At 43.2% G+C, this 27,671-nt stretch overlaps 1 protein-coding gene and 1 long non-coding RNA gene across 2 annotated transcripts in view; both read right to left on the minus strand.

Annotated features, from left to right (window-relative positions):
• Positions 1 to 510: 510 nt before the first annotated feature.
• LOC308081179 lies at positions 511 to 7,666 on the minus strand. The gene is made up of 3 exons (XR_013932804.1): positions 7,575 to 7,666; positions 6,094 to 6,202; positions 511 to 1,013 (listed from the first exon to the last, which is right to left on the minus strand). It is a non-coding gene; the product is annotated as an uncharacterized lncRNA (long non-coding RNA).
• A 428-nt stretch (positions 7,667 to 8,094) lies between these two features.
• LOC308081183 (2-acylglycerol O-acyltransferase 2-like) overlaps positions 8,095 to 27,671 on the minus strand; it is a gene marked incomplete at its 3' end in the record, with an annotated part of 72,709 nt that continues 53,132 nt past the window's right edge. Inside the window, exon 8 of the mRNA XM_080457574.1 lies at positions 8,095 to 8,155. Coding sequence (XP_080313700.1) covers positions 8,095 to 8,155 — 61 coding nt within the window. The remainder of the gene's footprint in view (positions 8,156 to 27,671) is intronic.

The following is a 27,671-nucleotide window of genomic DNA, read 5'->3' on the forward strand; positions in this document are numbered from 1 at the left end:
ATCTCATTAAAACCTATGGTATCTGTTAGCATAGTGGTAGCATCTCTAATTGAAACCAATGGTATCTGTTAGCATAGTGCTAGCATCTCTCATTGAAACCAATATTGTCCGTTAGCATAGTGCTAGCATCACTCATTGAAACCAATGGCATATGTTAGCATAGTGCTAGCATCGCTCATTGAAACCAATGGTGTCTGTTAGCATAGTGCTAGCATCACTCATTGAAACCAATGGCATATGTTAGCATAGTGCTAGCATCACTCATTGAAACCAATGGCATATGTTAGCATAAGGATAATTCCTTTTAACAGGACGTTCATGAAAGTCCTTGCGGGCTTGTTTCCAATGAGGGCCTGTGAGCAATTAGGGGTTAAGAGTCTTGCTCAGGGACAAATTTCATTTCATCGACACATATGCTGGCGTGGCCTGGAATCGTACCTGGGGCAACCAGGGCCTCTGGCTCCCTAGGCGGGCTCACTAACCACTCAGCTATGGCCGCCCCGATAGCATAGTGCTAGCATCTCTCATTGAAACCAATGGCATATGTTAGCATCAGAGCTACAACATGCTAACAGAGCTAACAAAGTGCAGTCAAGTCATACATTATTCACGTAAACATTGTAACTTTATAACATAAGTTTGTAACATTTGGTAGGCTATACTTTGTGACTTTATCTAAAAAAAATATTTAAACATCGTAACATGTATTTAAATCGTACCTCAACCTGTCAGATAATCAGAAATAATGTGATTATCATTAATTAACATTAAAATTAAACTGACATGAAGTTATGTCCATGTGTGTGCGTGTGTGCGTGTGTGTGTGTGTGTGTGTGTGTGTGTGTGTGTGTGTGTCTATTAGATAAACAGGAGGTGGTTGTCGGATTCAATCCCGTATTTCAGTTTGTTTTGCTCGAACACGTCAGTCAGACCCTTCAGATAGTCCTCATGGACACGGTCGATGTCGTCCTTACTGGGACACAACGTCTGGGCGACCGAGATAGGCTTACCAACTGGAGAGAGAGAGAGAGAGAGAGAGAGAGAGAGAGAGAGAGAGAGGGGGGGGGGTCCATGACACTTGCAAATATGATGATGTAATTGTGTTGTTAAAATGTTTCACAAATACATCTTTTTTTGCAACTTGTTTTCATAGACCTGTTTGTTTCAAATCTGGCAACCCAGCTTTCCCTCAGAACGGAACAGAACAATCAAACGCAGTCAGAAGGAAAAGAAAGAAAGTTGTGAATTGTTAAGAGTTGAGCAGAAATATAGATGATGAAGATCTTATGAGTGCTAGCATCATAGGCATAGAAAGAGAGTAGATAAATGTTTCAATACCAGTCAAAATGCTTTTCATCATTATAACATCTCTCACGCGAGTAACAATGGCGGAGCGATCGTGCATACAAAATGAGTCGTTTTCCCCAGCGTAAAAAGTTTCGGAGTTATAGGGGTTTTAGAGAAGGAGATAGAACGGAAGCGGATGGGAGCCAAGTTTTTTTACACGGTGATCCATCTGTCCTTTCCTTATCAGAATCACCACGGGTGATTCCAGAGCTGCTCCAGCCCCTCCCGTGAGGAAAAAAATGAAAAAAACAAAAAGACTGAAAACACGGTTCAGACCGTGTTTGGCACAGAAGAAGAGCTACTCTGTGAAAACACGGTTCAGACCGTGTTTGGCACCCGATGTGTTAACTGTCACAGGTTTCTGGAGTAAAGTGGGAGAGATTATGGCTTCAAGAACCATCTTAGTTTCAAGCAAGAAAGGAGGGTCAAGATAATGAAAGAAAAAACGGGTCCGATATCCACATGGTTGTGTGGAATATATACATAGAGGCATAAAATAGCTGCTTGGCAAAGAAATGGCAGCAGGATGAGGCAGTATAAGTGCATAATGGTGCTTATCTGTCATCACAGAAATATGAGAAGCGTTTAACATGTTGCTTCACAAAAGCATGAGTCAGTTGAATTTAAAAAAATGTGGCTTTAATGCTAACGTTTCTGCTATGCTTAGCTCAGAAACAGAGGTGTGGTTTCTGACCACACCTTCAAACCAAAACAAATCATGCTTTGGCAAAATGCTGCTGCTAGGAAATTGCTAGCTACTAATTCCACTACATCAAAGCTAGTAAGCTACTTGCACTTGCTAACATTACAGCTACAAATCATGCTTTGACTAAATGCTGCTGCTAGTTCTTAAGTGTTAGCCTACTGATTGTACTGCTTAAATACTGGAGGGGGAGTGGCGCCCCTCACTTCTAAAAATAAGATTTGGGTTTTGGTCAATAGATTTAGTTTGTTATACATTGTGACACAACGCTGTCACCGCAACCTGCAGCGGACGAGGCCAGGCAGAGCCCGTACATCGATTGGTTGTGATATCGCCCTGACAACTAACAACAACCAATAAACCCCACGGCTGACTCAGTTGACTGTCCCTTCGGGCTATAGGCTCTAAACTATTACGGTCTCCTGGAGATGGGATCAGGCTGTGTCCTTGCATTTAAGTTATGAAACAAGTCTTGTTGAGAGCAAACTGAACGTAAGGTAAGGGCACTGTTTTACAAAGTTGTAAGAGGAATTCTCTCATCTAACCATCTTGTCAGCGTCTGATAGCCTAGTGAAAGTAAATGAAATTAGCTCCCCATTCAGCAGTAAATTCATTCTGGTCGACCAGCAGAATAAAACAGAATAAACATGTTACATTCTGTCTTACCATCCGTCAGTAATTCCATACATTGCAGTTATTAGATACATACAGTTATTAGATACATACACAGTTAATAGATACATAGTTATTAGATACATACACAGCCACAGAAAACACCTTGTGTTGTGTCCTTGTGTTGTTTTATTTTAATACTAGAGTCTCCCCCGAGACGCCAGCTAGAGATGGGAATTATGGCTCTTTTAAGGGAGGCGGATCGTGGGGTTTCGTTCCTTTCAAAGAGGCATTGTGAATACTGGCTCATTTATGGCTCAGGTATTGTAGATACGGAAAAATATATATAAATATGTAAGTATTGAATATGTCATAATAGTATGTATGTTTGTATTGTAGATATCATTTATATGTGACTGTAAGTATGTGTTATTGTGTACTATAATACAGCATATGACATGATATAATAATATATTATCATATGTAATAATATATAATAATATAATATATAACATCATTAATACAATATTTATTATAGTATAACATATAATATACTTAATAATACATATTATTGTAATGTGTAATATTATGATATCTAACAGTTTATTGCAATAATAATTATAGTGTGTAATGTATTTATGTATAATAATATATATATGGAATATATATAAATAGCCATATACACACACACACACACACACACACAGAGTAAGGGTAGTGACGTCGTGGCTAATGGTGGTGAGCCAATAGATGAGCGTTATTGTTATTATTATTAGGCCTACGTCGTCTCCCCTCCCCCCCCACACCGCACACGTTCGGTCGCGTCGCCGTCTTTGTCTGTTGTTTTTGCATAAACATGGATGGTGGCTTGTTTGTCGCGCACAATCTGGCAACACTGAATGTATTCCAGGCTGTTGGTTGTCTAGCTGTAGCAGCCTACAGGCAGGCTGCTTGTGTTCCAGGCTGTTGGTTGGCTAGTAGTAGTCACGTGACAACAACACACACACACACACACACACACACACACACACACACACACACACACACACACACACACACACACACACACACACACACACACACACACACACACACACACACACACACACACACACACACACACACACGTCGCACAGACGCACACACATTAAAAGCCTCTACTTTTTCTTCACGGCGCTCGTGACTCCAAATTAGGTGTTTTTGTTTGTGTGTTACGCACTGGATTGGAACTATTTTTGCAATGTTATTCTTCACAGTTTCAAAGAAAGGTCGGCCATAATATTGTTTTGTTGTTGTTGCTGGCTGGGTGACGATCATAGTTGAAGAATGTGTGTGTGGAGATTTAACCTGCGCTGCTTGGTTTTATGCTTTATCCAACATGACAGGCATGTAAACAAACAACCAATGTCATTTACAACTATACGTTGCTCTCAAGAATGTTTTTGAAAACATTTGAAGTGAGAAATAGACGATGCAATAAGCGAAAAGTGATTCTATTTGATGGATTGAAATAGCAAAACGCTCGCCCTAAAACACAGTCGCCCCGGGGCAAATCCGGCAGTATTACAGGCAAATCGGCAGTATATAGAACGGGGGGCGAGTGTGTTTTGGGGCGAGCGTTTTTATTTATTTTGTCATTTGTTTTCCGAGGCGCACTTGTCCGCCCAGCCCAATACTTATGGAATACTTTCATTGCCGTAAGCAAGGAAATACTTTGTTTTGTTCTTACTTTTGGGTAAATGTATTTATGTATTTATTAACACATTCCATGCCAGAGTTTAATCTCATAATGTACTCACCAGTGCCAGCGTTTTATTGTTGTTTTTTAGTTTTTTTCATGTCGCCACAGACCTCGCTAAATAAGTTAAAAGTGCGCGTTCATTTGGTTCTAAACACACAGCGGATCCGTGAGAAACGGCCAGCGAAAACAGTTTCCAAATCCGTGCCGCCATCTTGAAGCTACAGCCGATCAACGGTAAACAGTGATCAGCGAGGAGAAAAACAACAAAAATCGAGTTTTAAACAGGATCCCAGACAGGAAGCGGATACGATCGAAAAAACCGGAACCCGAATAATTCCGTTTCCGACCGGAAACCGGAAACGGAAATGGATCAAAAAAATTCGGAAAGTGCACCTGGGGCACTTAACATGGGAATCGGCGGTTCGCGTAGATCTACGCGACTGGCACGCTGCGGCTTTAAATAGGTTCGCGTAGATCTACGCGACTGGCATGCAATGTGTTAAGTAGCCGTGTAATAAGCGGGATAATGGTGGTTAATCGCCCTGAAGGGCTTTAAATGTCAATAATGACCCCCATGCATTATCCCTTGCATACTTTTACGAGCGAAGACCGCTGATTTCAATGGCCGCCGCTTCGCGTTGTTTCGGCTGTGTCCGTCGGCGTTCGGTTGTGCTGGCGGTAAACGGTGCGAAAGTGTTTCCCCGTCCGGTGTGGTCGTAATGTGGTGAGTAGAATTAATGATGTTGCGAGGTGGAAAATGTGTGGTGAGCAATGAGAAGTACCCTACGCCACCCGTAAATTCAGCGTGCACGTTGTGGCTGGTGTTGTGGTGAGATGTCAGATGTAGTTGTTGTGTTTAGTCCAAATCAATGCTGTGGGTATGGCGTCAGCAGGCGAGAGGTCCAAATGAATGGAATGGCTGTGGGCGTCAATGCAGTTCGCTGGGCTCATTTAAAAGAGCCTTAAAAAATCACCTTTCAGGAGGCCAAAGGAGGAGGTAGTACCATTTTCCCGTTAGACAGCAGACCCTCCCCCCCCTGTTCTTGTACATTTTTTCCCCCCTTTATTTTTTTTTGTTGTACATAGTGTTATTTTTTTTGCTGTTTATTTTGTAATGATATTTGAACTGTAGTGCCACTATATATGCCTATGAATTAAATACCAAGGCCCTCATTGGAAACAAGTCCGCAAGGACTTTTATGAACGGACCTGTTAGACAAAGTATTTTAAATGTAACTTTGCTGTTTTACATTTCTTACCTAATAAAATATTCAATCAATCAAAAAAAGCGGCGGAAGTAGCAATTCTCCCTTTATATAAGTAGATAGTTTAGATTTTATATTACAATGTGCTAATAAACTAAGCTAATAATCTAGACTAAATAGTATTTTGTATTACATACCTACAGTGTGTATGGGTCGTCTCCATGGTAACATACCTACAGTGTGTATGGGTCGTCTCCATGGTAACAGACCTACAGTGTGTATGGGTCGTCTCCATGGTAACAGACATACAGTGTGTATGGGTCGTCTCCATGGTAACATACCTACAGTGTGTATGGGTCGTCTCCATGGTAACATACCTACAGTGTGTATGGGTCGTCTCCATGGTAACATACCTACAGTGTGTATGGGTCGTCTCCATGGTAACAGACCTACAGTGTGTATGGGTCGTCTCCATGGTAACATACCTACAGTGTGTATGGGTCGTCTCCATGGTAACAGACCAAAGTTGTACTGAAACACTCCTCTGGCGTGAAACAACGGCAGAGCCACTCCCATGATGCTTTGCAGCCGGTCCTGTCAATGTATCAATCAATCAATCAATGTTTAGTAAACTTTGAACAGCCAGCGCTGGAGGTCATGGTTTTAACATGTTTTATTATTATTATTATTATTATTATTATTATTATTATTATTATTATTATTATTATTATTATTATTATTATTATTATCATCATCATTATTATTATTATTAGGTCATGGTTTTAACATGTTTTATTATTATTATTATTATTATTATTATTATTATTAATATTATTATTATTATTATTATTATTATTATTATTATCTTTATTATTATTATTATTATTATTATTATTATTATTATTACATTATTCTTATCATCATTATTATTATTATTATTATTATTACATTATTCTTATCATCATTATTATTATTATTATTACGTCATGGTTTTAACATGTTGTATTAGTATTATTATTATTATTATTATTATTATTATTATTATTATTATTATTAGTATTATTATTATTATTACATTATTCTTATCATCATTATTATTATTATTATTACGTCATGGTTTTAACATGTTGTATTAGTATTATTATTATTATTATTATTATTATTATTATTAGTATTAGTATTATTATTATTATTACATTATTCTTATCATCATTATTATTATTATTATTATTACGTCATGGTTTTAACATGTTGTATTATTATTATTATTATTAATATTATTATTATTATTGTTATTATTATTATTATTATTATTATTATTACATTATTCTTATCATCATTATTATTATTATTAGGTCATGGTTTTAACATATATAGTAGCAACCAAACAGTTCAAATATCAACACCAAAATACAAAAAAAATAACACTATGTGTACAAACAAAACAAAAATGCAGAAAAAAATAACAGCCTCCAGAAAGGTGAGTTTTTAAGGCTGTTTTAAATGAGCCCAGCGAACAGCAATTTTTGAGGGATGGGGTTAGACTATTCCAAACCTGGGTGGCAGTGCTGTAGAAGGAGAATTTGCCCATGTTTGTTTTATGGGTGGGTGGTACCAGATCGTTGTTTATGCTCCCTCTAGTTTTGTGTCTGTGGGTGTCACTAACTTTTTGGAGGTATTTAGTTAGATACTTAGATTGGATATAGGGGCAACTTCGGACAAATTTGCATTTACAATTTTGAAGACCAATCCCAAATTTTTGTTGTTTAACCCTGTCTTCTACCCTGAGCCAGCCTAGAATGAGTGGGAGAAAGGTGGGTCATGGGCCCCAGTCCGAGGAGTAGACGAATCAGTTTGTTTTGGGAGGTTTGAAGCTTAGTCTTCAGTGACACTGAGATATTACTAGTTATAAAGTAAATAAAGTAGTTATATTACTAGTAATGAAGTAATAAAGTAGTTATATTACCTGTAATGTCCGTAGTGAAGAGCCGGTAGGATTTGGCATCTGGTCAAATAACTCATTTTCTCCAAAAGAAAAAACTGGAACCAGATCAGCTCTGAAACACAAATAGCATTATTATTATTATTATTATTATTATCATTATTACTACTAGTACTACTATTACTATTACTATTATTATTATTATTATTATTATTATTATTATCATTATTACTACTAGTACTACTATTACTATTACTATTATTATTATTATTATTATTATTATTATTATTATTAATATTATTATTATTACTACTAGTACTATTACTATTACTATTATTATTATTATTATTATTATTATTATTATCATTATTACTACTAGTACTACTATTACTATTACTATTATTATTATTATTATTATTATTATTATTATTATTAATATTATTATTATTACTACTAGTACTACTATTACTATTACTATTACTATTATTATTATTATTATTATTATTATTAATATTATTATTATTACATTTATAGGTTTTTGTGTTCACCGGCCATAGCGGCTATGGCCGGTGAACAGTCCAAATTTCCAGGCCCCACTCTGCGGCCTGTGGGGGCGTGAAAATTCAGGGGGCGGACTCTACATGTCCTCTGGGCCCCCCTCTGCGCGTGAACACCACTTGTTCGCCCATCGGTCTTACGGATTACCCACACGGATGTTTTTCCCTTTGTTTACGTTTTAGGGTCCTATCTTGCAGTTCAAGCATAATTCCACAGGGTGGGTGGCAGGGTGGCAGAATATGAGCCAAAACTATTAGAAGTGAACTGTGTACACCTCCCACACTGTACTATGGGAAACGGCCTACTATTAGAACTATGGGCTGTGTACATTGTGTACACCTCCAATACAATGCTATGGTAAATGGCGTTTACCATCATGTGACCTCCCGGGACGCTGTTTCTCGCCAATTCCCGCCTAGTCCCGCCTAGTACAGCCTAGTCCAGCCTAGTACAGCCTAGTCCAGCCTAGTCCAGCCTATTATAACCTAGTCCAGCCTAGTCCAGCCTAGTCCAGCCTATTACAGCCTAGTCCAGCCTATTACAGCCTAGTCCAGCCTATTACAGCCTAGTCCAGCCTAGTCCAGCCTATTATAGCCTAGTCCAGCCTTTTACAGCCTAGTCCAGCATAGCCCAACCTAGTCCAGCCTATTACAATCTAGTACAGCCTAGTCCAGCCTAGTCCGGCCTAGTCCAGCCTAGTCCAACCTATTACAGGCTGTTCCAGCCTAGTACATCCTAGTACAGCCTATTACAGCCTATTACAGCCTAGTCCAGCCTAGTCCCACCTATTATGGCCTAGTCCAGCCTATTAAAGCCTAGTCCAACCTATTCAAGCCTAGTCCAGCTTAGTCCCGCCTATTAAAGCCTAGTCCAGCCTATTACAGCTTAGTCCAGCCTATTACAGCCTAGTCCAGCCTAGTACGGCCTAGTACAACCTAATAGAGCCTAGTAGAGCCCAGTACAACCTAGTCTTAACTAGTCCAGTCTGTTCCATGCTAGTAGAGCCTATATTGCCCTCCCCTAGTCTGTTCCATCAAAAGGCTGGACTAGGCTAGAACTGGGTGTACTAGGCTTTACTGTACTAGACTCTACTGGTCGCTAATAGGCTGTTTTAAGCTCTAGTAGGCTTTGCTAGGCTGTACTGGGCTCTATTAGGCTATAGAAGCCAGTACTTTACTTTGGCCTACAAAGGCTCTTGCAAAACTATTGCTCGTGAACACACAAGCTATGGCCCGTGTACACAGTGTTTAGTCCCTATGGTCTGAGTATCTAAAGGGCTGACAAGGGACTAGTAAAGCCTAATAGAGAGTATTAGAGTCTGGTACAGCCTAGTACACTCTAGTCTAGCCTAGTCCAGCCTGTTCCATGCTAGTATAGCCTATACCAACCTCCACTACTCTGTTCTCCCAACAGGCTGGACTATACTAGTCTTGGGTGCACTAGGCTGTACTGTACTGTACTGTACTAGACTCTACTGGTCTCTAATAGGCTGTTTTAAGCTCTAGTAGGCTTTGCTAGGCTTTACTGGGCTCTATTAGGCTATAGAAGCCAGTACTTTACTTTGGCCTACAAAGGCTCTTGCAAAACTATTGCTCGTGAACACACAAGCTATGGCCCGTGTACACAGTGTTTAGTCCCTATGGTCTGAGTATCTAAAGGGCTGACAAGGGACTAGTAAAGCCTAATAGAGAGTATTAGAGTCTGGTACAGCCTAGTACACTCTAGTCTAGCCTATTCCAGCCTGTTCCATGCTAGTATAGCCTATACCAACCTCCCCTACTCTGTTCTCCCAACAGGCTGGACTATACTAGTCTTGGGTGCACTAGGCTGTACTGTACTGTACTGTACTGTACTAGACTCTACTGGTCTCTAATAGGCTGTTTTAAGCTCTAGTAGGCTTTGCTAGGCTTTACTGGGCTCTATTAGGCTATAGAAGCCAGTACTTTACTTTGGCCTACAAAGGCTCTTGCAAAACTATTGCTCGTGAACACACAAGCTATGGCCCGTGTACACAGTGTTTAGTCCCTATGGTCTGAGTATCTAAAGGGCTGACAAGGGACTAGTAAAGCCTAATAGAGAGTATTAGAGTCTGGTACAGCCTAGTACACTCTAGTCTAGCCTAGTCCAGCCTGTTCCATGCTAGTATAGCCTATACCAACCTCCCCTACTCTGTTCTCCCAACAGGCTGGACTATACTAGTCTTGGGTGCACTAGGCTGTACTGTACTGTACTGTACTGTACTAGACTCTACTGGTCTCTAATAGGCTGTTTTAAGCTCTAGTAGGCTTTGCTAGGCTTTACTGGGCTCTATTAGGCTATAGAAGCCAGTACTTTACTTTGGCCTACAAAGGCTCTTGCAAAACTATTGCTCGTGAACACACAAGCTATGGCCCGTGTACACAGTGTTTAGTCCCTATGGTCTGAGTATCTAAAGGGCTGACAAGGGACTAGTAAAGCCTAATAGAGAGTATTAGAGTCTGGTACAGCCTAGTACACTCTAGTCTAGCCTAGTCCAGCCTGTTCCATGCTAGTATAGCCTATACCAACCTCCACTACTCTGTTCTCCCAACAGGCTGGACTATACTAGTCTTGGGTGCACTAGGCTGTACTGTACTGTACTGTACTAGACTCTACTGGTCTCTAATAGGCTGTTTTAAGCTCTAGTAGGCTTTGCTAGGCTTTACTGGGCTCTATTAGGCTATAGAAGCCAGTACTTTACTTTGGCCTACAAAGGCTCTTGCAAAACTATTGCTCGTGAACACACAAGCTATGGCCCGTGTACACAGTGTTTAGTCCCTATGGTCTGAGTATCTAAAGGGCTGACAAGGGACTAGTAAAGCCTAATAGAGAGTATTAGAGTCTGGTACAGCCTAGTACACTCTAGTCTAGCCTATTCCAGCCTGTTCCATGCTAGTATAGCCTATACCAACCTCCCCTACTCTGTTCTCCCAACAGGCTGGACTATACTAGTCTTGGGTGCACTAGGCTGTACTGTACTGTACTGTACTGTACTAGACTCTACTGGTCTCTAATAGGCTGTTTTAAGCTCTAGTAGGCTTTGCTAGGCTTTACTGGGCTCTATTAGGCTATAGAAGCCAGTACTTTACTTTGGCCTACAAAGGCTCTTGCAAAACTATTGCTCGTGAACACACAAGCTATGGCCCGTGTACACAGTGTTTAGTCCCTATGGTCTGAGTATCTAAAGGGCTGACAAGGGACTAGTAAAGCCTAATAGAGAGTATTAGAGTCTGGTACAGCCTAGTACACTCTAGTCTAGCCTAGTCCAGCCTGTTCCATGCTAGTATAGCCTATACCAACCTCCACTACTCTGTTCTCCCAACAGGCTGGACTATACTAGTCTTGGGTGCACTAGGCTGTACTGTACTGTACTGTACTAGACTCTACTGGTCTCTAATAGGCTGTTTTAAGCTCTAGTAGGCTTTGCTAGGCTTTACTGGGCTCTATTAGGCTATAGAAGCCAGTACTTTACTTTGGCCTACAAAGGCTCTTGCAAAACTATTGCTCGTGAACACACAAGCTATGGCCCGTGTACACAGTGTTTAGTCCCTATGGTCTGAGTATCTAAAGGGCTGACAAGGGACTAGTAAAGCCTAATAGAGAGTATTAGAGTCTGGTACAGCCTAGTACACTCTAGTCTAGCCTAGTCCAGCCTGTTCCATGCTAGTATAGCCTATACCAACCTCCACTACTCTGTTCTCCCAACAGGCTGGACTATACTAGTCTTGGGTGCACTAGGCTGTACTGTACTGTACTGTACTAGACTCTACTGGTCTCTAATAGGCTGTTTTAAGCTCTAGTAGGCTTTGCTAGGCTTTACTGGGCTCTATTAGGCTATAGAAGCCAGTACTTTACTTTGGCCTACAAAGGCTCTTGCAAAACTATTGCTCGTGAACACACAAGCTATGGCCCGTGTACACAGTGTTTAGTCCCTATGGTCTGAGTATCTAAAGGGCTGACAAGGGACTAGTAAAGCCTAATAGAGAGTATTAGAGTCTGGTACAGCCTAGTACACTCTAGTCTAGCCTAGTCCAGCCTGTTCCATGCTAGTATAGCCTATACCAACCTCCACTACTCTGTTCTCCCAACAGGCTGGACTATACTAGTCTTGGGTGCACTAGGCTGTACTGTACTGTACTGTACTAGACTCTACTGGTCTCTAATAGGCTGTTTTAAGCTCTAGTAGGCTTTGCTAGGCTTTACTGGGCTCTATTAGGCTATAGAAGCCAGTACTTTACTTTGGCCTACAAAGGCTCTTGCAAAACTATTGCTCGTGAACACACAAGCTATGGCCCGTGTACGCAGTGTTTAGTCCCTATGGTCTGAGTATCTAAAGGGCCGACAAGGGACTAGTAAAGCCTAATAGAGAGTATTAGAGTCTGGTACAGCCTAGTACACTCTAGTCTAGCCTAGTCCAGCCTGTTCCATGCTAGTATAGCCTATACCAACCTCCACTACTCTGTTCTCCCAACAGGCTGGACTATACTAGTCTTGGGTGCACTAGGCTGTACTGTACTGTACTGTACTAGACTCTACTGGTCTCTAATAGGCTGTTTTAAGCTCTAGTAGGCTTTGCTAGGCTTTACTGGGCTCTATTAGGCTATAGAAGCCAGTACTTTACTTTGGCCTACAAAGGCTCTTGCAAAACTATTGCTCGTGAACACACAAGCTATGGCCCGTGTACACAGTGTTTAGTCCCTATGGTCTGAGTATCTAAAGGGCTGACAAGGGACTAGTAAAGCCTAATAGAGAGTATTAGAGTCTGGTACAGCCTAGTACACTCTAGTCTAGCCTAGTCCAGCCTGTTCCATGCTAGTATAGCCTATATCAACCTCCACTACTCTGTTCTCCCAACAGGCTGGACTATACTAGTCTTGGGTGCACTAGGCTGTACTGTACTGTACTGTACTGTACTGTACTAGACTCTACTGGTCTCTAATAGGCTGTTTTAAGCTCTAGTAGGCTTTGCTAGGCTTTACTGGGCTCTATTAGGCTATAGAAGCCAGTACTTTACTTTGGCCTACAAAGGCTCTTGCAAAACTATTGCTCGTGAACACACAAGCTATGGCCCGTGTACACAGTGTTTAGTCCCTATGGTCTGAGTATCTAAAGGGCTGACAAGGGACTAGTAAAGCCTAATAGAGAGTATTAGAGTCTGGTACAGCCTAGTACACTCTAGTCTAGCCTAGTCCAGCCTGTTCCATGCTAGTATAGCCTATACCAACCTCCACTACTCTGTTCTCCCAACTGGCTGGACTATACTAGTCTTGGGTGCACTAGGCTGTACTGTACTGTACTGTACTAGACTCTACTGGTCTCTAATAGGCTGTTTTAAGCTCTAGTAGGCTTTGCTAGGCTTTACTGGGCTCTATTAGGCTATAGAAGCCAGTACTTTACTTTGGCCTACAAAGGCTCTTGCAAAACTATTGCTCGTGAACACACAAGCTATGGCCCGTGTACACAGTGTTTAGTCCCTATGGTCTGAGTATCTAAAGGGCTGACAAGGGACTAGTAAAGCCTAATAGAGAGTATTAGAGTCTGGTACAGCCTAGTACACTCTAGTCTAGCCTAGTCCAGCCTGTTCCATGCTAGTATAGCCTATACCCACCTCCCCTACTCTGTTCTCCCAACAGGCTGGACTATACTAGTCTTGGGTGCACTAGGCTGTACTGTACTGTACTGTACTGTACTAGACTCTACTGGTCTCTAATAGGCTGTTTTAAGCTCTAGTAGGCTTTGCTAGGCTTTACTGGGCTCTATTAGGCTATAGAAGCCAGTACTTTACTTTGGCCTACAAAGGCTCTTGCAAAACTATTGCTCGTGAACACACAAGCTATGGCCCGTGTACACAGTGTTTAGTCCCTATGGTCTGAGCATCTAAAGGGCTGACAAGGGACTAGTAAAGCCTAATAGAGAGTATTAGAGTCTGGTACAGCCTAGTACACTCTAGTCTAGCCTAGTCCAGCCTGTTCCATGCTAGTATAGCCTATACCAACCTCCACTACTCTGTTCTCCCAACAGGCTGGACTATCCTAGTCTTGGGTGCACTAGGCTGTACTGTACTGTACTGTACTAGACTCTACTGGTCTCTAATAGGCTGTTTTAAGCTCTAGTAGGCTTTGCTAGGCTTTACTGGGCTCTATTAGGCTATAGAAGCCAGTACTTTACTTTGGCCTACAAAGGCTCTTGCAAAACTATTGCTCGTGAACACACAAGCTATGGCCCGTGTACACAGTGTTTAGTCCCTATGGTCTGAGTATCTAAAGGGCTGACAAGGGACTAGTAAAGCCTAATAGAGAGTATTAGAGTCTGGTACAGCCTAGTACACTCTAGTCTAGCCTAGTCCAGCCTGTTCCATGCTAGTATAGCCTATATCAACCTCCACTACTCTGTTCTCCCAACAGGCTGGACTATACTAGTCTTGGGTGCACTAGGCTGTACTGTACTGTACTGTACTGTACTGTACTAGACTCTACTGGTCTCTAATAGGCTGTTTTAAGCTCTAGTAGGCTTTGCTAGGCTTTACTGGGCTCTATTAGGCTATAGAAGCCAGTACTTTACTTTGGCCTACAAAGGCTCTTGCAAAACTATTGCTCGTGAACACACAAGCTATGGCCCGTGTACACAGTGTTTAGTCCCTATGGTCTGAGTATCTAAAGGGCTGACAAGGGACTAGTAAAGCCTAATAGAGAGTATTAGAGTCTGGTACAGCCTAGTACACTCTAGTCTAGCCTAGTCCAGCCTGTTCCATGCTAGTATAGCCTATACCAACCTCCACTACTCTGTTCTCCCAACAGGCTGGACTATACTAGTCTTGGGTGCACTAGGCTGTACTGTACTGTACTGTACTGTACTAGACTCTACTGGTCTCTAATAGGCTGTTTTAAGCTCTAGTAGGCTTTGCTAGGCTTTACTGGGCTCTATTAGGCTATAGAAGCCAGTACTTTACTTTGGCCTACAAAGGCTCTTGCAAAACTATTGCTCGTGAACACACAAGCTATGGCCCGTGTACACAGTGTTTAGTCCCTATGGTCTGAGCATCTAAAGGGCTGACAAGGGACTAGTAAAGCCTAATAGAGAGTATTAGAGTCTGGTACATCCTAGTACACTCTAGTCTAGCCTAGTCCAGCCTGTTCCATGCTAGTATAGCCTATACCAACCTCCACTACTCTGTTCTCCCAACAGGCTGGACTATACTAGTCTTGGGTGCACTAGGCTGTACTGTACTGTACTGTACTAGACTCTACTGGTCTCTAATAGGCTGTTTTAAGCTCTAGTAGGCTTTGCTAGGCTTTACTGGGCTCTATTAGGCTATAGAAGCCAGTACTTTACTTTGGCCTACAAAGGCTCTTGCAAAACTATTGCTCGTGAACACACAAGCTATGGCCCGTGTACGCAGTGTTTAGTCCCTATGGTCTGAGTATCTAAAGGGCCGACAAGGGACTAGTAAAGCCTAATAGAGAGTATTAGAGTCTGGTACAGCCTAGTACACTCTAGTCTAGCCTAGTCCAGCCTGTTCCATGCTAGTATAGCCTATACCAACCTCCACTACTCTGTTCTCCCAACAGGCTGGACTATACTAGTCTTGGGTGCACTAGGCTGTACTGTACTGTACTGTACTAGACTCTACTGGTCTCTAATAGGCTGTTTTAAGCTCTAGTAGGCTTTGCTAGGCTTTACTGGGCTCTATTAGGCTATAGAAGCCAGTACTTTACTTTGGCCTACAAAGGCTCTTGCAAAACTATTGCTCGTGAACACACAAGCTATGGCCCGTGTACACAGTGTTTAGTCCCTATGGTCTGAGTATCTAAAGGGCTGACAAGGGACTAGTAAAGCCTAATAGAGAGTATTAGAGTCTGGTACAGCCTAGTACACTCTAGTCTAGCCTAGTCCAGCCTGTTCCATGCTAGTATAGCCTATATCAACCTCCACTACTCTGTTCTCCCAACAGGCTGGACTATACTAGTCTTGGGTGCACTAGGCTGTACTGTACTGTACTGTACTGTACTGTACTAGACTCTACTGGTCTCTAATAGGCTGTTTTAAGCTCTAGTAGGCTTTGCTAGGCTTTACTGGGCTCTATTAGGCTATAGAAGCCAGTACTTTACTTTGGCCTACAAAGGCTCTTGCAAAACTATTGCTCGTGAACACACAAGCTATGGCCCGTGTACACAGTGTTTAGTCCCTATGGTCTGAGTATCTAAAGGGCTGACAAGGGACTAGTAAAGCCTAATAGAGAGTATTAGAGTCTGGTACAGCCTAGTACACTCTAGTCTAGCCTAGTCCAGCCTGTTCCATGCTAGTATAGCCTATACCAACCTCCACTACTCTGTTCTCCCAACAGGCTGGACTATACTAGTCTTGGGTGCACTAGGCTGTACTGTACTGTACTGTACTAGACTCTACTGGTCTCTAATAGGCTGTTTTAAGCTCTAGTAGGCTTTGCTAGGCTTTACTGGGCTCTATTAGGCTATAGAAGCCAGTACTTTACTTTGGCCTACAAAGGCTCTTGCAAAACTATTGCTCGTGAACACACAAGCTATGGCCCGTGTACACAGTGTTTAGTCCCTATGGTCTGAGCATCTAAAGGGCTGACAAGGGACTAGTAAAGCCTAATAGAGAGTATTAGAGTCTGGTACAGCCTAGTACACTCTAGTCTAGCCTAGTCCAGCCTGTTCCATGCTAGTATAGCCTATACCAACCTCCACTACTCTGTTCTCCCAACAGGCTGGACTATACTAGTCTTGGGTGCACTAGGCTGTACTGTACTGTACTGTACTAGACTCTACTGGTCTCTAATAGGCTGTTTTAAGCTCTAGTAGGCTTTGCTAGGCTTTACTGGGCTCTATTAGGCTATAGAAGCCAGTACTTTACTTTGGCCTACAAAGGCTCTTGCAAAACTTTTGCTCGTGAACACACAAGCTATGGCCCGTGTACACAGTGTTTAGTCCCTATGGTCTGAGTATCTAAAGGGCTGACAAGGGACTAGTAAAGCCTAATAGAGAGTATTAGAGTCTGGTACAGCCTAGTACACTCTAGTCTAGCCTAGTCCAGCCTGTTCCATGCTAGTATAGCCTATACCAACCTCCACTACTCTGTTCTCCCAACAGGCTGGACTATACTAGTCTTGGGTGCACTAGGCTGTACTGTACTGTACTGTACTGTACTGTACTAGACTCTACTGGTCTCTAATAGGCTGTTTTAAGCTCTAGTAGGCTTTGCTAGGCTTTACTGGGCTCTATTAGGCTATAGAAGCCAGTACTTTACTTTGGCCTACAAAGGCTCTTGCAAAACTATTGCTCGTGAACACACAAGCTATGGCCCGTGTACGCAGTGTTTAGTCCCTATGGTCTGAGTATCTAAAGGGCTGACAAGGGATTAGTAAAGCCTAATAGAGAGTATTAGAGTCTGGTACAGCCTAGTACACTCTAGTCTAGCCTAGTCCAGCCTGTTCCATGCTAGTATAGCCTATACCAACCTCCACTACTCTGTTCTCCCAACAGGCTGGACTATACTAGTCTTGGGTGCACTAGGCTGTACTGTACTGTACTGTACTGTACTAGACTCTACTGGTCTCTAATAGGCTGTTTTAAGCTCTAGTAGGCTTTGCTAGGCTTTACTGGGCTCTATTAGGCTATAGAAGCCAGTACTTTACTTTGGCCTACAAAGGCTCTTGCAAAACTATTGCTCGTGAACACACAAGCTATGGCCCGTGTACGCAGTGTTTAGTCCCTATGGTCTGAGTATCTAAAGGGCTGACAAGGGACTAGTAAAGCCTAATAGAGAGTATTAGAGTCTGGTACAGCCTAGTACACTCTAGTCTAGCCTAGTCCAGCCTGTTCCATGCTAGTATAGCCTATACCAACCTCCACTACTCTGTTCTCCCAACAGGCTGGACTATACTAGTCTTGGGTGCACTAGGCTGTACTGTACTGTACTGTACTAGACTCTACTGGTCTCTAATAGGCTGTTTTAAGCTCTAGTAGGCTTTGCTAGGCTTTACTGGGCTCTATTAGGCTATAGAAGCCAGTACTTTACTTTGGCCTACAAAGGCTCTTGCAAAACTATTGCTCGTGAACACACAAGCTATGGCCCGTGTACACAGTGTTTAGTCCCTATGGTCTGAGTATCTAAAGGGCTGACAAGGGACTAGTAAAGCCTAATAGAGAGTATTAGAGTCTGGTACAGCCTAGTACACTCTAGTCTAGCCTAGTCCAGCCTGTTCCATGCTAGTATAGCCTATACCAACCTCCACTACTCTGTTCTCCCAACAGGCTGGACTATACTAGTCTTGGGTGCACTAGGCTGTACTGTACTGTACTGTACTGTACTGTACTAGACTCTACTGGTCTCTAATAGGCTGTTTTAAGCTCTAGTAGGCTTTGCTAGGCTTTACTGGGCTCTATTAGGCTATAGAAGCCAGTACTTTACTTTGGCCTACAAAGGCTCTTGCAAAACTATTGCTCGTGAACACACAAGCTATGGCCCGTGTACGCAGTGTTTAGTCCCTATGGTCTGAGTATCTAAAGGGCTGACAAGGGATTAGTAAAGCCTAATAGAGAGTATTAGAGTCTGGTACAGCCTAGTACACTCTAGTCTAGCCTAGTCCAGCCTGTTCCATGCTAGTATAGCCTATACCAACCTCCACTACTCTGTTCTCCCAACAGGCTGGACTATACTAGTCTTGGGTGCACTAGGCTGTACTGTACTGTACTGTACTAGACTCTACTGGTCTCTAATAGGCTGTTTTAAGCTCTAGTAGGCTTTGCTAGGCTTTACTGGGCTCTATTAGGCTATAGAAGCCAGTACTTTACTTTGGCCTACAAAGGCTCTTGCAAAACTATTGCTCGTGAACACACAAGCTATGGCCCGTGTACGCAGTGTTTAGTCCCTATGGTCTGAGTATCTAAAGGGCTGACAAGGGACTAGTAAAGCCTAATAGAGAGTATTAGAGTCTGGTACAGCCTAGTACACTCTAGTCTAGCCTAGTCCAGCCTGTTCCATGCTAGTATAGCCTATACCAACCTCCACTACTCTGTTCTCCCAACAGGCTGGACTATACTAGTCTTGGGTGCACTAGGCTGTACTGTACTGTACTGTACTAGACTCTACTGGTCTCTAATAGGCTGTTTTAAGCTCTAGTAGGCTTTGCTAGGCTTTACTGGGCTCTATTAGGCTATAGAAGCCAGTACTTTACTTTGGCCTACAAAGGCTCTTGCAAAACTATTGCTCGTGAACACACAAGCTATGGCCCGTGTACACAGTGTTTAGTCCCTATGGTCTGAGTATCTAAAGGGCTGACAAGGGACTAGTAAAGCCTAATAGAGAGTATTAGAGTCTGGTACAGCCTAGTACACTCTAGTCTAGCCTAGTCCAGCCTGTTCCATGCTAGTATAGCCTATACCAACCTCCACTACTCTGTTCTCCCAACAGGCTGGACTATACTAGTCTTGGGTGCACTAGGCTGTACTGTACTGTACTGTACTGTACTGTACTGTACTAGACTCTACTGGTCTCTAATAGGCTGTTTTAAGCTCTAGTAGGCTTTGCTAGGCTTTACTGGGCTCTATTAGGCTATAGAAGCCAGTACTTTACTTTGGCCTACAAAGGCTCTTGCAAAACTATTGCTCGTGAACACACAAGCTATGGCCCGTGTACGCAGTGTTTAGTCCCTATGGTCTGAGTATCTAAAGGGCTGACAAGGGATTAGTAAAGCCTAATAGAGAGTATTAGAGTCTGGTACAGCCTAGTACACTCTAGTCTAGCCTAGTCCAGCCTGTTCCATGCTAGTATAGCCTATACCAACCTCCACTACTCTGTTCTCCCAACAGGCTGGACTATACTAGTCTTGGGTGCACTAGGCTGTACTGTACTGTACTGTACTAGACTCTACTGGTCTCTAATAGGCTGTTTTAAGCTCTAGTAGGCTTTGCTAGGCTTTACTGGGCTCTATTAGGCTATAGAAGCCAGTACTTTACTTTGGCCTACAAAGGCTCTTGCAAAACTATTGCTCGTGAACACACAAGCTATGGCCCGTGTACGCAGTGTTTAGTCCCTATGGTCTGAGTATCTAAAGGGCTGACAAGGGACTAGTAAAGCCTAATAGAGAGTATTAGAGTCTGGTACAGCCTAGTACACTCTAGTCTAGCCTAGTCCAGCCTGTTCCATGCTAGTATAGCCTATACCAACCTCCACTACTCTGTTCTCCCAACAGGCTGGACTATACTAGTCTTGGGTGCACTAGGCTGTACTGTACTGTACTGTACTAGACTCTACTGGTGTCTAATAGGCTGTTTTAAGCTCTAGTAGGCTTTGCTAGGCTTTACTGGGCTCTATTAGGCTATAGAAGCCAGTACTTTACTTTGGCCTACAAAGGCTCTTGCAAAACTATTGCTCGTGAACACACAAGCTATGGCCCGTGTACGCAGTGTTTATTCCCTATGGTCTGAGTATCTAAAGGGCCGACAAGGGACTAGTAAAGCCTAATAGAGAGTATTAGAGTCTGGTACAGCCTAGTACACTCTAGTCTAGCCTAGTCCAGCCTGTTCCATGCTAGTATAGCCTATACCAACCTCCACTACTCTGTTCTCCCAACAGGCTGGACTATACTAGTCTTGGGTGCACTAGGCTGTACTGTACTGTACTAGACTCTACTGGTCTCTAATAGGCTGTTTTAAGCTCTAGTAGGCTTTGCTAGGCTTTACTGGGCTCTATTAGGCTATAGAAGCCAGTACTTTACTTTGGCCTACAAAGGCTCTTGCAAAACTATTGCTCGTGAACACACAAGCTATGGCCCGTGTACACAGTGTTTAGTCCCTATGGTCTGAGTATCTAAAGGGCTGACAAGGGACTAGTAAAGCCTAATAGAGAGTATTAGAGTCTGGTACAGCCTAGTACACTCTAGTCTAGCCTAGTCCAGCCTGTTCCATGCTAGTATAGCCTATATCAACCTCCACTACTCTGTTCTCCCAACAGGCTGGACTATACTAGTCTTGGGTGCACTAGGCTGTACTGTACTGTACTGTACTGTACTGTACTGTACTAGACTCTACTGGTCTCTAATAGGCTGTTTTAAGCTCTAGTAGGCTTTGCTAGGCTTTACTGGGCTCTATTAGGCTATAGAAGCCAGTACTTTACTTTGGCCTACAAAGGCTCTTGCAAAACTATTGCTCGTGAACACACAAGCTATGGCCCGTGTACACAGTGTTTAGTCCCTATGGTCTGAGTATCTAAAGGGCTGACAAGGGACTAGTAAAGCCTAATAGAGAGTATTAGAGTCTGGTACAGCCTAGTACACTCTAGTCTAGCCTAGTCCAGCCTGTTCCATGCTAGTATAGCCTATACCCACCTCCCCTACTCTGTTCTCCCAACAGGCTGGACTATACTAGTCTTGGGTGCACTAGGCTGTACTGTACTGTACTGTACTAGACTCTACTGGTCTCTAATAGGCTGTTTTAAGCTCTAGTAGGCTTTGCTAGGCTTTACTGGGCTCTATTAGGCTATAGAAGCCAGTACTTTACTTTGGCCTACAAAGGCTCTTGCAATACTATTGCTCGTGAACACACAAGCTATGGCCCGTGTACACAGTGTTTAGTCCCTATGGTCTGAGTATCTAAAGGGCTGACAAGGGACTAGTAAAGCCTAATAGAGAGTATTAGAGTCTGGTACAGCCTAGTACACTCTAGTCTAGCCTAGTCCAGCCTGTTCCATGCTAGTATAGCCTATACCAACCTCCACTACTCTGTTCTCCCAACAGGCTGGACTATACTAGTCTTGGGTGCACCAGGCTGTACTGTACTGTACTGTACTGTACTGTACTAGACTCTACTGGTCTCTAATAGGCTGTTTTAAGCTCTAGTAGGCTTTGCTAGGCTTTACTGGGCTCTATTAGGCTATAGAAGCCAGTACTTTACTTTGGCCTACAAAGGCTCTTGCAAAACTATTGCTCGTGAACACACAAGCTATGGCCCGTGTACGCAGTGTTTAGTCCCTATGGTCTGAGTATCTAAAGGGCTGACAAGGGATTAGTAAAGCCTAATAGAGAGTATTAGAGTCTGGTACAGCCTAGTACACTCTAGTCTAGCCTAGTCCAGCCTGTTCCATGCTAGTATAGCCTATACCAACCTCCACTACTCTGTTCTCCCAACAGGCTGGACTATACTAGTCTTGGGTGCACTAGGCTGTACTGTACTGTACTGTACTAGACTCTACTGGTCTCTAATAGGCTGTTTTAAGCTCTAGTAGGCTTTGCTAGGCTTTACTGGGCTCTATTAGGCTATAGAAGCCAGTACTTTACTTTGGCCTACAAAGGCTCTTGCAAAACTATTGCTCGTGAACACACAAGCTATGGCCCGTGTACGCAGTGTTTAGTCCCTATGGTCTGAGTATCTAAAGGGCTGACAAGGGACTAGTAAAGCCTAATAGAGAGTATTAGAGTCTGGTACAGCCTAGTACACTCTAGTCTAGCCTAGTCCAGCCTGTTCCATGCTAGTATAGCCTATACCAACCTCCACTACTCTGTTCTCCCAACAGGCTGGACTATACTAGTCTTGGGTGCACTAGGCTGTACTGTACTGTACTGTACTAGACTCTACTGGTGTCTAATAGGCTGTTTTAAGCTCTAGTAGGCTTTGCTAGGCTTTACTGGGCTCTATTAGGCTATAGAAGCCAGTACTTTACTTTGGCCTACAAAGGCTCTTGCAAAACTATTGCTCGTGAACACACAAGCTATGGCCCGTGTACGCAGTGTTTAGTCCCTATGGTCTGAGTATCTAAAGGGCCGACAAGGGACTAGTAAAGCCTAATAGAGAGTATTAGAGTCTGGTACAGCCTAGTACACTCTAGTCTAGCCTAGTCCAGCCTGTTCCATGCTAGTATAGCCTATACCAACCTCCACTACTCTGTTCTCCCAACAGGCTGGACTATACTAGTCTTGGGTGCACTAGGCTGTACTGTACTGTACTAGACTCTACTGGTCTCTAATAGGCTGTTTTAAGCTCTAGTAGGCTTTGCTAGGCTTTACTGGGCTCTATTAGGCTATAGAAGCCAGTACTTTACTTTGGCCTACAAAGGCTCTTGCAAAACTATTGCTCGTGAACACACAAGCTATGGCCCGTGTACACAGTGTTTAGTCCCTATGGTCTGAGTATCTAAAGGGCTGACAAGGGACTAGTAAAGCCTAATAGAGAGTATTAGAGTCTGGTACAGCCTAGTACACTCTAGTCTAGCCTAGTCCAGCCTGTTCCATGCTAGTATAGCCTATATCAACCTCCACTACTCTGTTCTCCCAACAGGCTGGACTATACTAGTCTTGGGTGCACTAGGCTGTACTGTACTGTACTGTACTGTACTGTACTGTACTGTACTGTACTGTACTGTACTGTACTGTACTGTACTAGACTCTACTGGTCTCTAATAGGCTGTTTTAAGCTCTAGTAGGCTTTGCTAGGCTTTACTGGGCTCTATTAGGCTATAGAAGCCAGTACTTTACTTTGGCCTACAAAGGCTCTTGCAAAACTATTGCTCGTGAACACACAAGCTATGGCCCGTGTACACAGTGTTTAGTCCCTATGGTCTGAGTATCTAAAGGGCTGACAAGGGACTAGTAAAGCCTAATAGAGAGTATTAGAGTCTGGTACAGCCTAGTACACTCTAGTCTAGCCTAGTCCAGCCTGTTCCATGCTAGTATAGCCTATACCCACCTCCCCTACTCTGTTCTCCCAACAGGCTGGACTATACTAGTCTTGGGTGCACTAGGCTGTACTGTACTGTACTGTACTAGACTCTACTGGTCTCTAATAGGCTGTTTTAAGCTCTAGTAGGCTTTGCTAGGCTTTACTGGGCTCTATTAGGCTATAGAAGCCAGTACTTTACTTTGGCCTACAAAGGCTCTTGCAATACTATTGCTCGTGAACACACAAGCTATGGCCCGTGTACACAGTGTTTAGTCCCTATGGTCTGAGTATCTAAAGGGCTGACAAGGGACTAGTAAAGCCTAATAGAGAGTATTAGAGTCTGGTACAGCCTAGTACACTCTAGTCTAGCCTAGTCCAGCCTGTTCCATGCTAGTATAGCCTATACCAACCTCCACTACTCTGTTCTCCCAACAGGCTGGACTATACTAGTCTTGGGTGCACTAGGCTGTACTGTACTGTACTGTACTGTACTGTACTAGACTCTACTGGTCTCTAATAGGCTGTTTTAAGCTCTAGTAGGCTTTGCTAGGCTTTACTGGGCTCTATTAGGCTATAGAAGCCAGTACTTTACTTTGGCCTACAAAGGCTCTTGCAAAACTATTGCTCGTGAACACACAAGCTATGGCCCGTGTACGCAGTGTTTAGTCCCTATGGTCTGAGTATCTAAAGGGCTGACAAGGGATTAGTAAAGCCTAATAGAGAGTATTAGAGTCTGGTACAGCCTAGTACACTCTAGTCTAGCCTAGTCCAGCCTGTTCCATGCTAGTATAGACTATACCAACCTCCACTACTCTGTTCTCCCAACAGGCTGGACTATACTAGTCTTGGGTGCACTAGGCTGTACTGTACTGTACTGTACTAGACTCTACTGGTCTCTAATAGGCTGTTTTAAGCTCTAGTAGGCTTTGCTAGGCTTTACTGGGCTCTATTAGGCTATAGAAGCCAGTACTTTACTTTGGCCTACAAAGGCTCTTGCAAAACTATTGCTCGTGAACACACAAGCTATGGCCCGTGTACGCAGTGTTTAGTCCCTATGGTCTGAGTATCTAAAGGGCTGACAAGGGACTAGTAAAGCCTAATAGAGAGTATTAGAGTCTGGTACAGCCTAGTACACTCTAGTCTAGCCTAGTCCAGCCTGTTCCATGCTAGTATAGCCTATACCAACCTCCACTACTCTGTTCTCCCAACAGGCTGGACTATACTAGTCTTGGGTGCACTAGGCTGTACTGTACTGTACTGTACTAGACTCTACTGGTGTCTAATAGGCTGTTTTAAGCTCTAGTAGGCTTTGCTAGGCTTTACTGGGCTCTATTAGGCTATAGAAGCCAGTACTTTACTTTGGCCTACAAAGGCTCTTGCAAAACTATTGCTCGTGAACACACAAGCTATGGCCCGTGTACGCAGTGTTTAGTCCCTATGGTCTGAGTATCTAAAGGGCCGACAAGGGACTAGTAAAGCCTAATAGAGAGTATTAGAGTCTGGTACAGCCTAGTACACTCTAGTCTAGCCTAGTCCAGCCTGTTCCATGCTAGTATAGCCTATACCAACCTCCACTACTCTGTTCTCCCAACAGGCTGGACTATACTAGTCTTGGGTGCACTAGGCTGTACTGTACTGTACTAGACTCTACTGGTCTCTAATAGGCTGTTTTAAGCTCTAGTAGGCTTTGCTAGGCTTTACTGGGCTCTATTAGGCTATAGAAGCCAGTACTTTACTTTGGCCTACAAAGGCTCTTGCAAAACTATTGCTCGTGAACACACAAGCTATGGCCCGTGTACACAGTGTTTAGTCCCTATGGTCTGAGTATCTAAAGGGCTGACAAGGGACTAGTAAAGCCTAATAGAGAGTATTAGAGTCTGGTACAGCCTAGTACACTCTAGTCTAGCCTAGTCCAGCCTGTTCCATGCTAGTATAGCCTATATCAACCTCCACTACTCTGTTCTCCCAACAGGCTGGACTATACTAGTCTTGGGTGCACTAGGCTGTACTGTACTGTACTGTACTGTACTGTACTGTACTGTACTAGACTCTACTGGTCTCTAATAGGCTGTTTTAAGCTCTAGTAGGCTTTGCTAGGCTTTACTGGGCTCTATTAGGCTATAGAAGCCAGTACTTTACTTTGGCCTACAAAGGCTCTTGCAAAACTATTGCTCGTGAACACACAAGCTATGGCCCGTGTACACAGTGTTTAGTCCCTATGGTCTGAGTATCTAAAGGGCTGACAAGGGACTAGTAAAGCCTAATAGAGAGTATTAGAGTCTGGTACAGCCTAGTACACTCTAGTCTAGCCTAGTCCAGCCTGTTCCATGCTAGTATAGCCTATACCCACCTCCCCTACTCTGTTCTCCCAACAGGCTGGACTATACTAGTCTTGGGTGCACTAGGCTGTACTGTACTGTACTGTACTAGACTCTACTGGTCTCTAATAGGCTGTTTTAAGCTCTAGTAGGCTTTGCTAGGCTTTACTGGGCTCTATTAGGCTATAGAAGCCAGTACTTTACTTTGGCCTACAAAGGCTCTTGCAAAACTATTGCTCGTGAACACACAAGCTATGGCCCGTGTACACAGTGTTTAGTCCCTATGGTCTGAGTATCTAAAGGGCTGACAAGGGACTAGTAAAGCCTAATAGAGAGTATTAGAGTCTGGTACAGCCTAGTACACTCTAGTCTAGCCTAGTCCAGCCTGTTCCATGCTAGTATAGCCTATACCCACCTCCCCTACTCTGTTCTCCCAACAGGCTGGACTATACTAGTCTTGGGTGCACTAGGCTGTACTGTACTGTACTGTACTGTACTGTACTGTACTGTACTGTACTGTACTAGACTCTACTGGTCTCTAATAGGCTGTTTTAAGCTCTAGTAGGCTTTGCTAGGCTTTACTGGGCTCTATTAGGCTATAGAAGCCAGTACTTTACTTTGGCCTACAAAGGCTCTTGCAAAACTATTGCTCGTGAACACACAAGCTATGGCCCGTGTACGCAGTGTTTAGTCCCTATGGTCTGAGTATCTAAAGGGCTGACAAGGGATTAGTAAAGCCTAATAGAGAGTATTAGAGTCTGGTACAGCCTAGTACACTCTAGTCTAGCCTAGTCCAGCCTGTTCCATGCTAGTATAGCCTATACCAACCTCCACTACTCTGTTCTCCCAACAGGCTGGACTATACTAGTCTTGGGTGCACTAGGCTGTACTGTACTGTACTGTACTAGACTCTACTGGTCTCTAATAGGCTGTTTTAAGCTCTAGTAGGCTTTGCTAGGCTTTACTGGGCTCTATTAGGCTATAGAAGCCAGTACTTTACTTTGGCCTACAAAGGCTCTTGCAAAACTATTGCTCGTGAACACACAAGCTATGGCCCGTGTACGCAGTGTTTAGTCCCTATGGTCTGAGTATCTAAAGGGCTGACAAGGGACTAGTAAAGCCTAATAGAGAGTATTAGAGTCTGGTACAGCCTAGTACACTCTAGTCTAGCCTAGTCCAGCCTGTTCCATGCTAGTATAGCCTATACCAACCTCCACTACTCTGTTCTCCCAACAGGCTGGACTATACTAGTCTTGGGTGCACTAGGCTGTACTGTACTGTACTGTACTGTACTAGACTCTACTGGTGTCTAATAGGCTGTTTTAAGCTCTAGTAGGCTTTGCTAGGCTTTACTGGGCTCTATTAGGCTATAGAAGCCAGTACTTTACTTTGGCCTACAAAGGCTCTTGCAAAACTATTGCTCGTGAACACACAAGCTATGGCCCGTGTACGCAGTGTTTAGTCCCTATGGTCTGAGTATCTAAAGGGCCGACAAGGGACTAGTAAAGCCTAATAGAGAGTATTAGAGTCTGGTACAGCCTAGTACACTCTAG

The sequence above is a fragment of the Gymnoscopelus braueri genome, assembly GCF_963280865.1.
Source record: "Gymnoscopelus braueri genome assembly, contig: SCAFFOLD_60, whole genome shotgun sequence".
NCBI lineage: Eukaryota > Metazoa > Chordata > Actinopteri > Myctophiformes > Myctophidae > Gymnoscopelus > Gymnoscopelus braueri.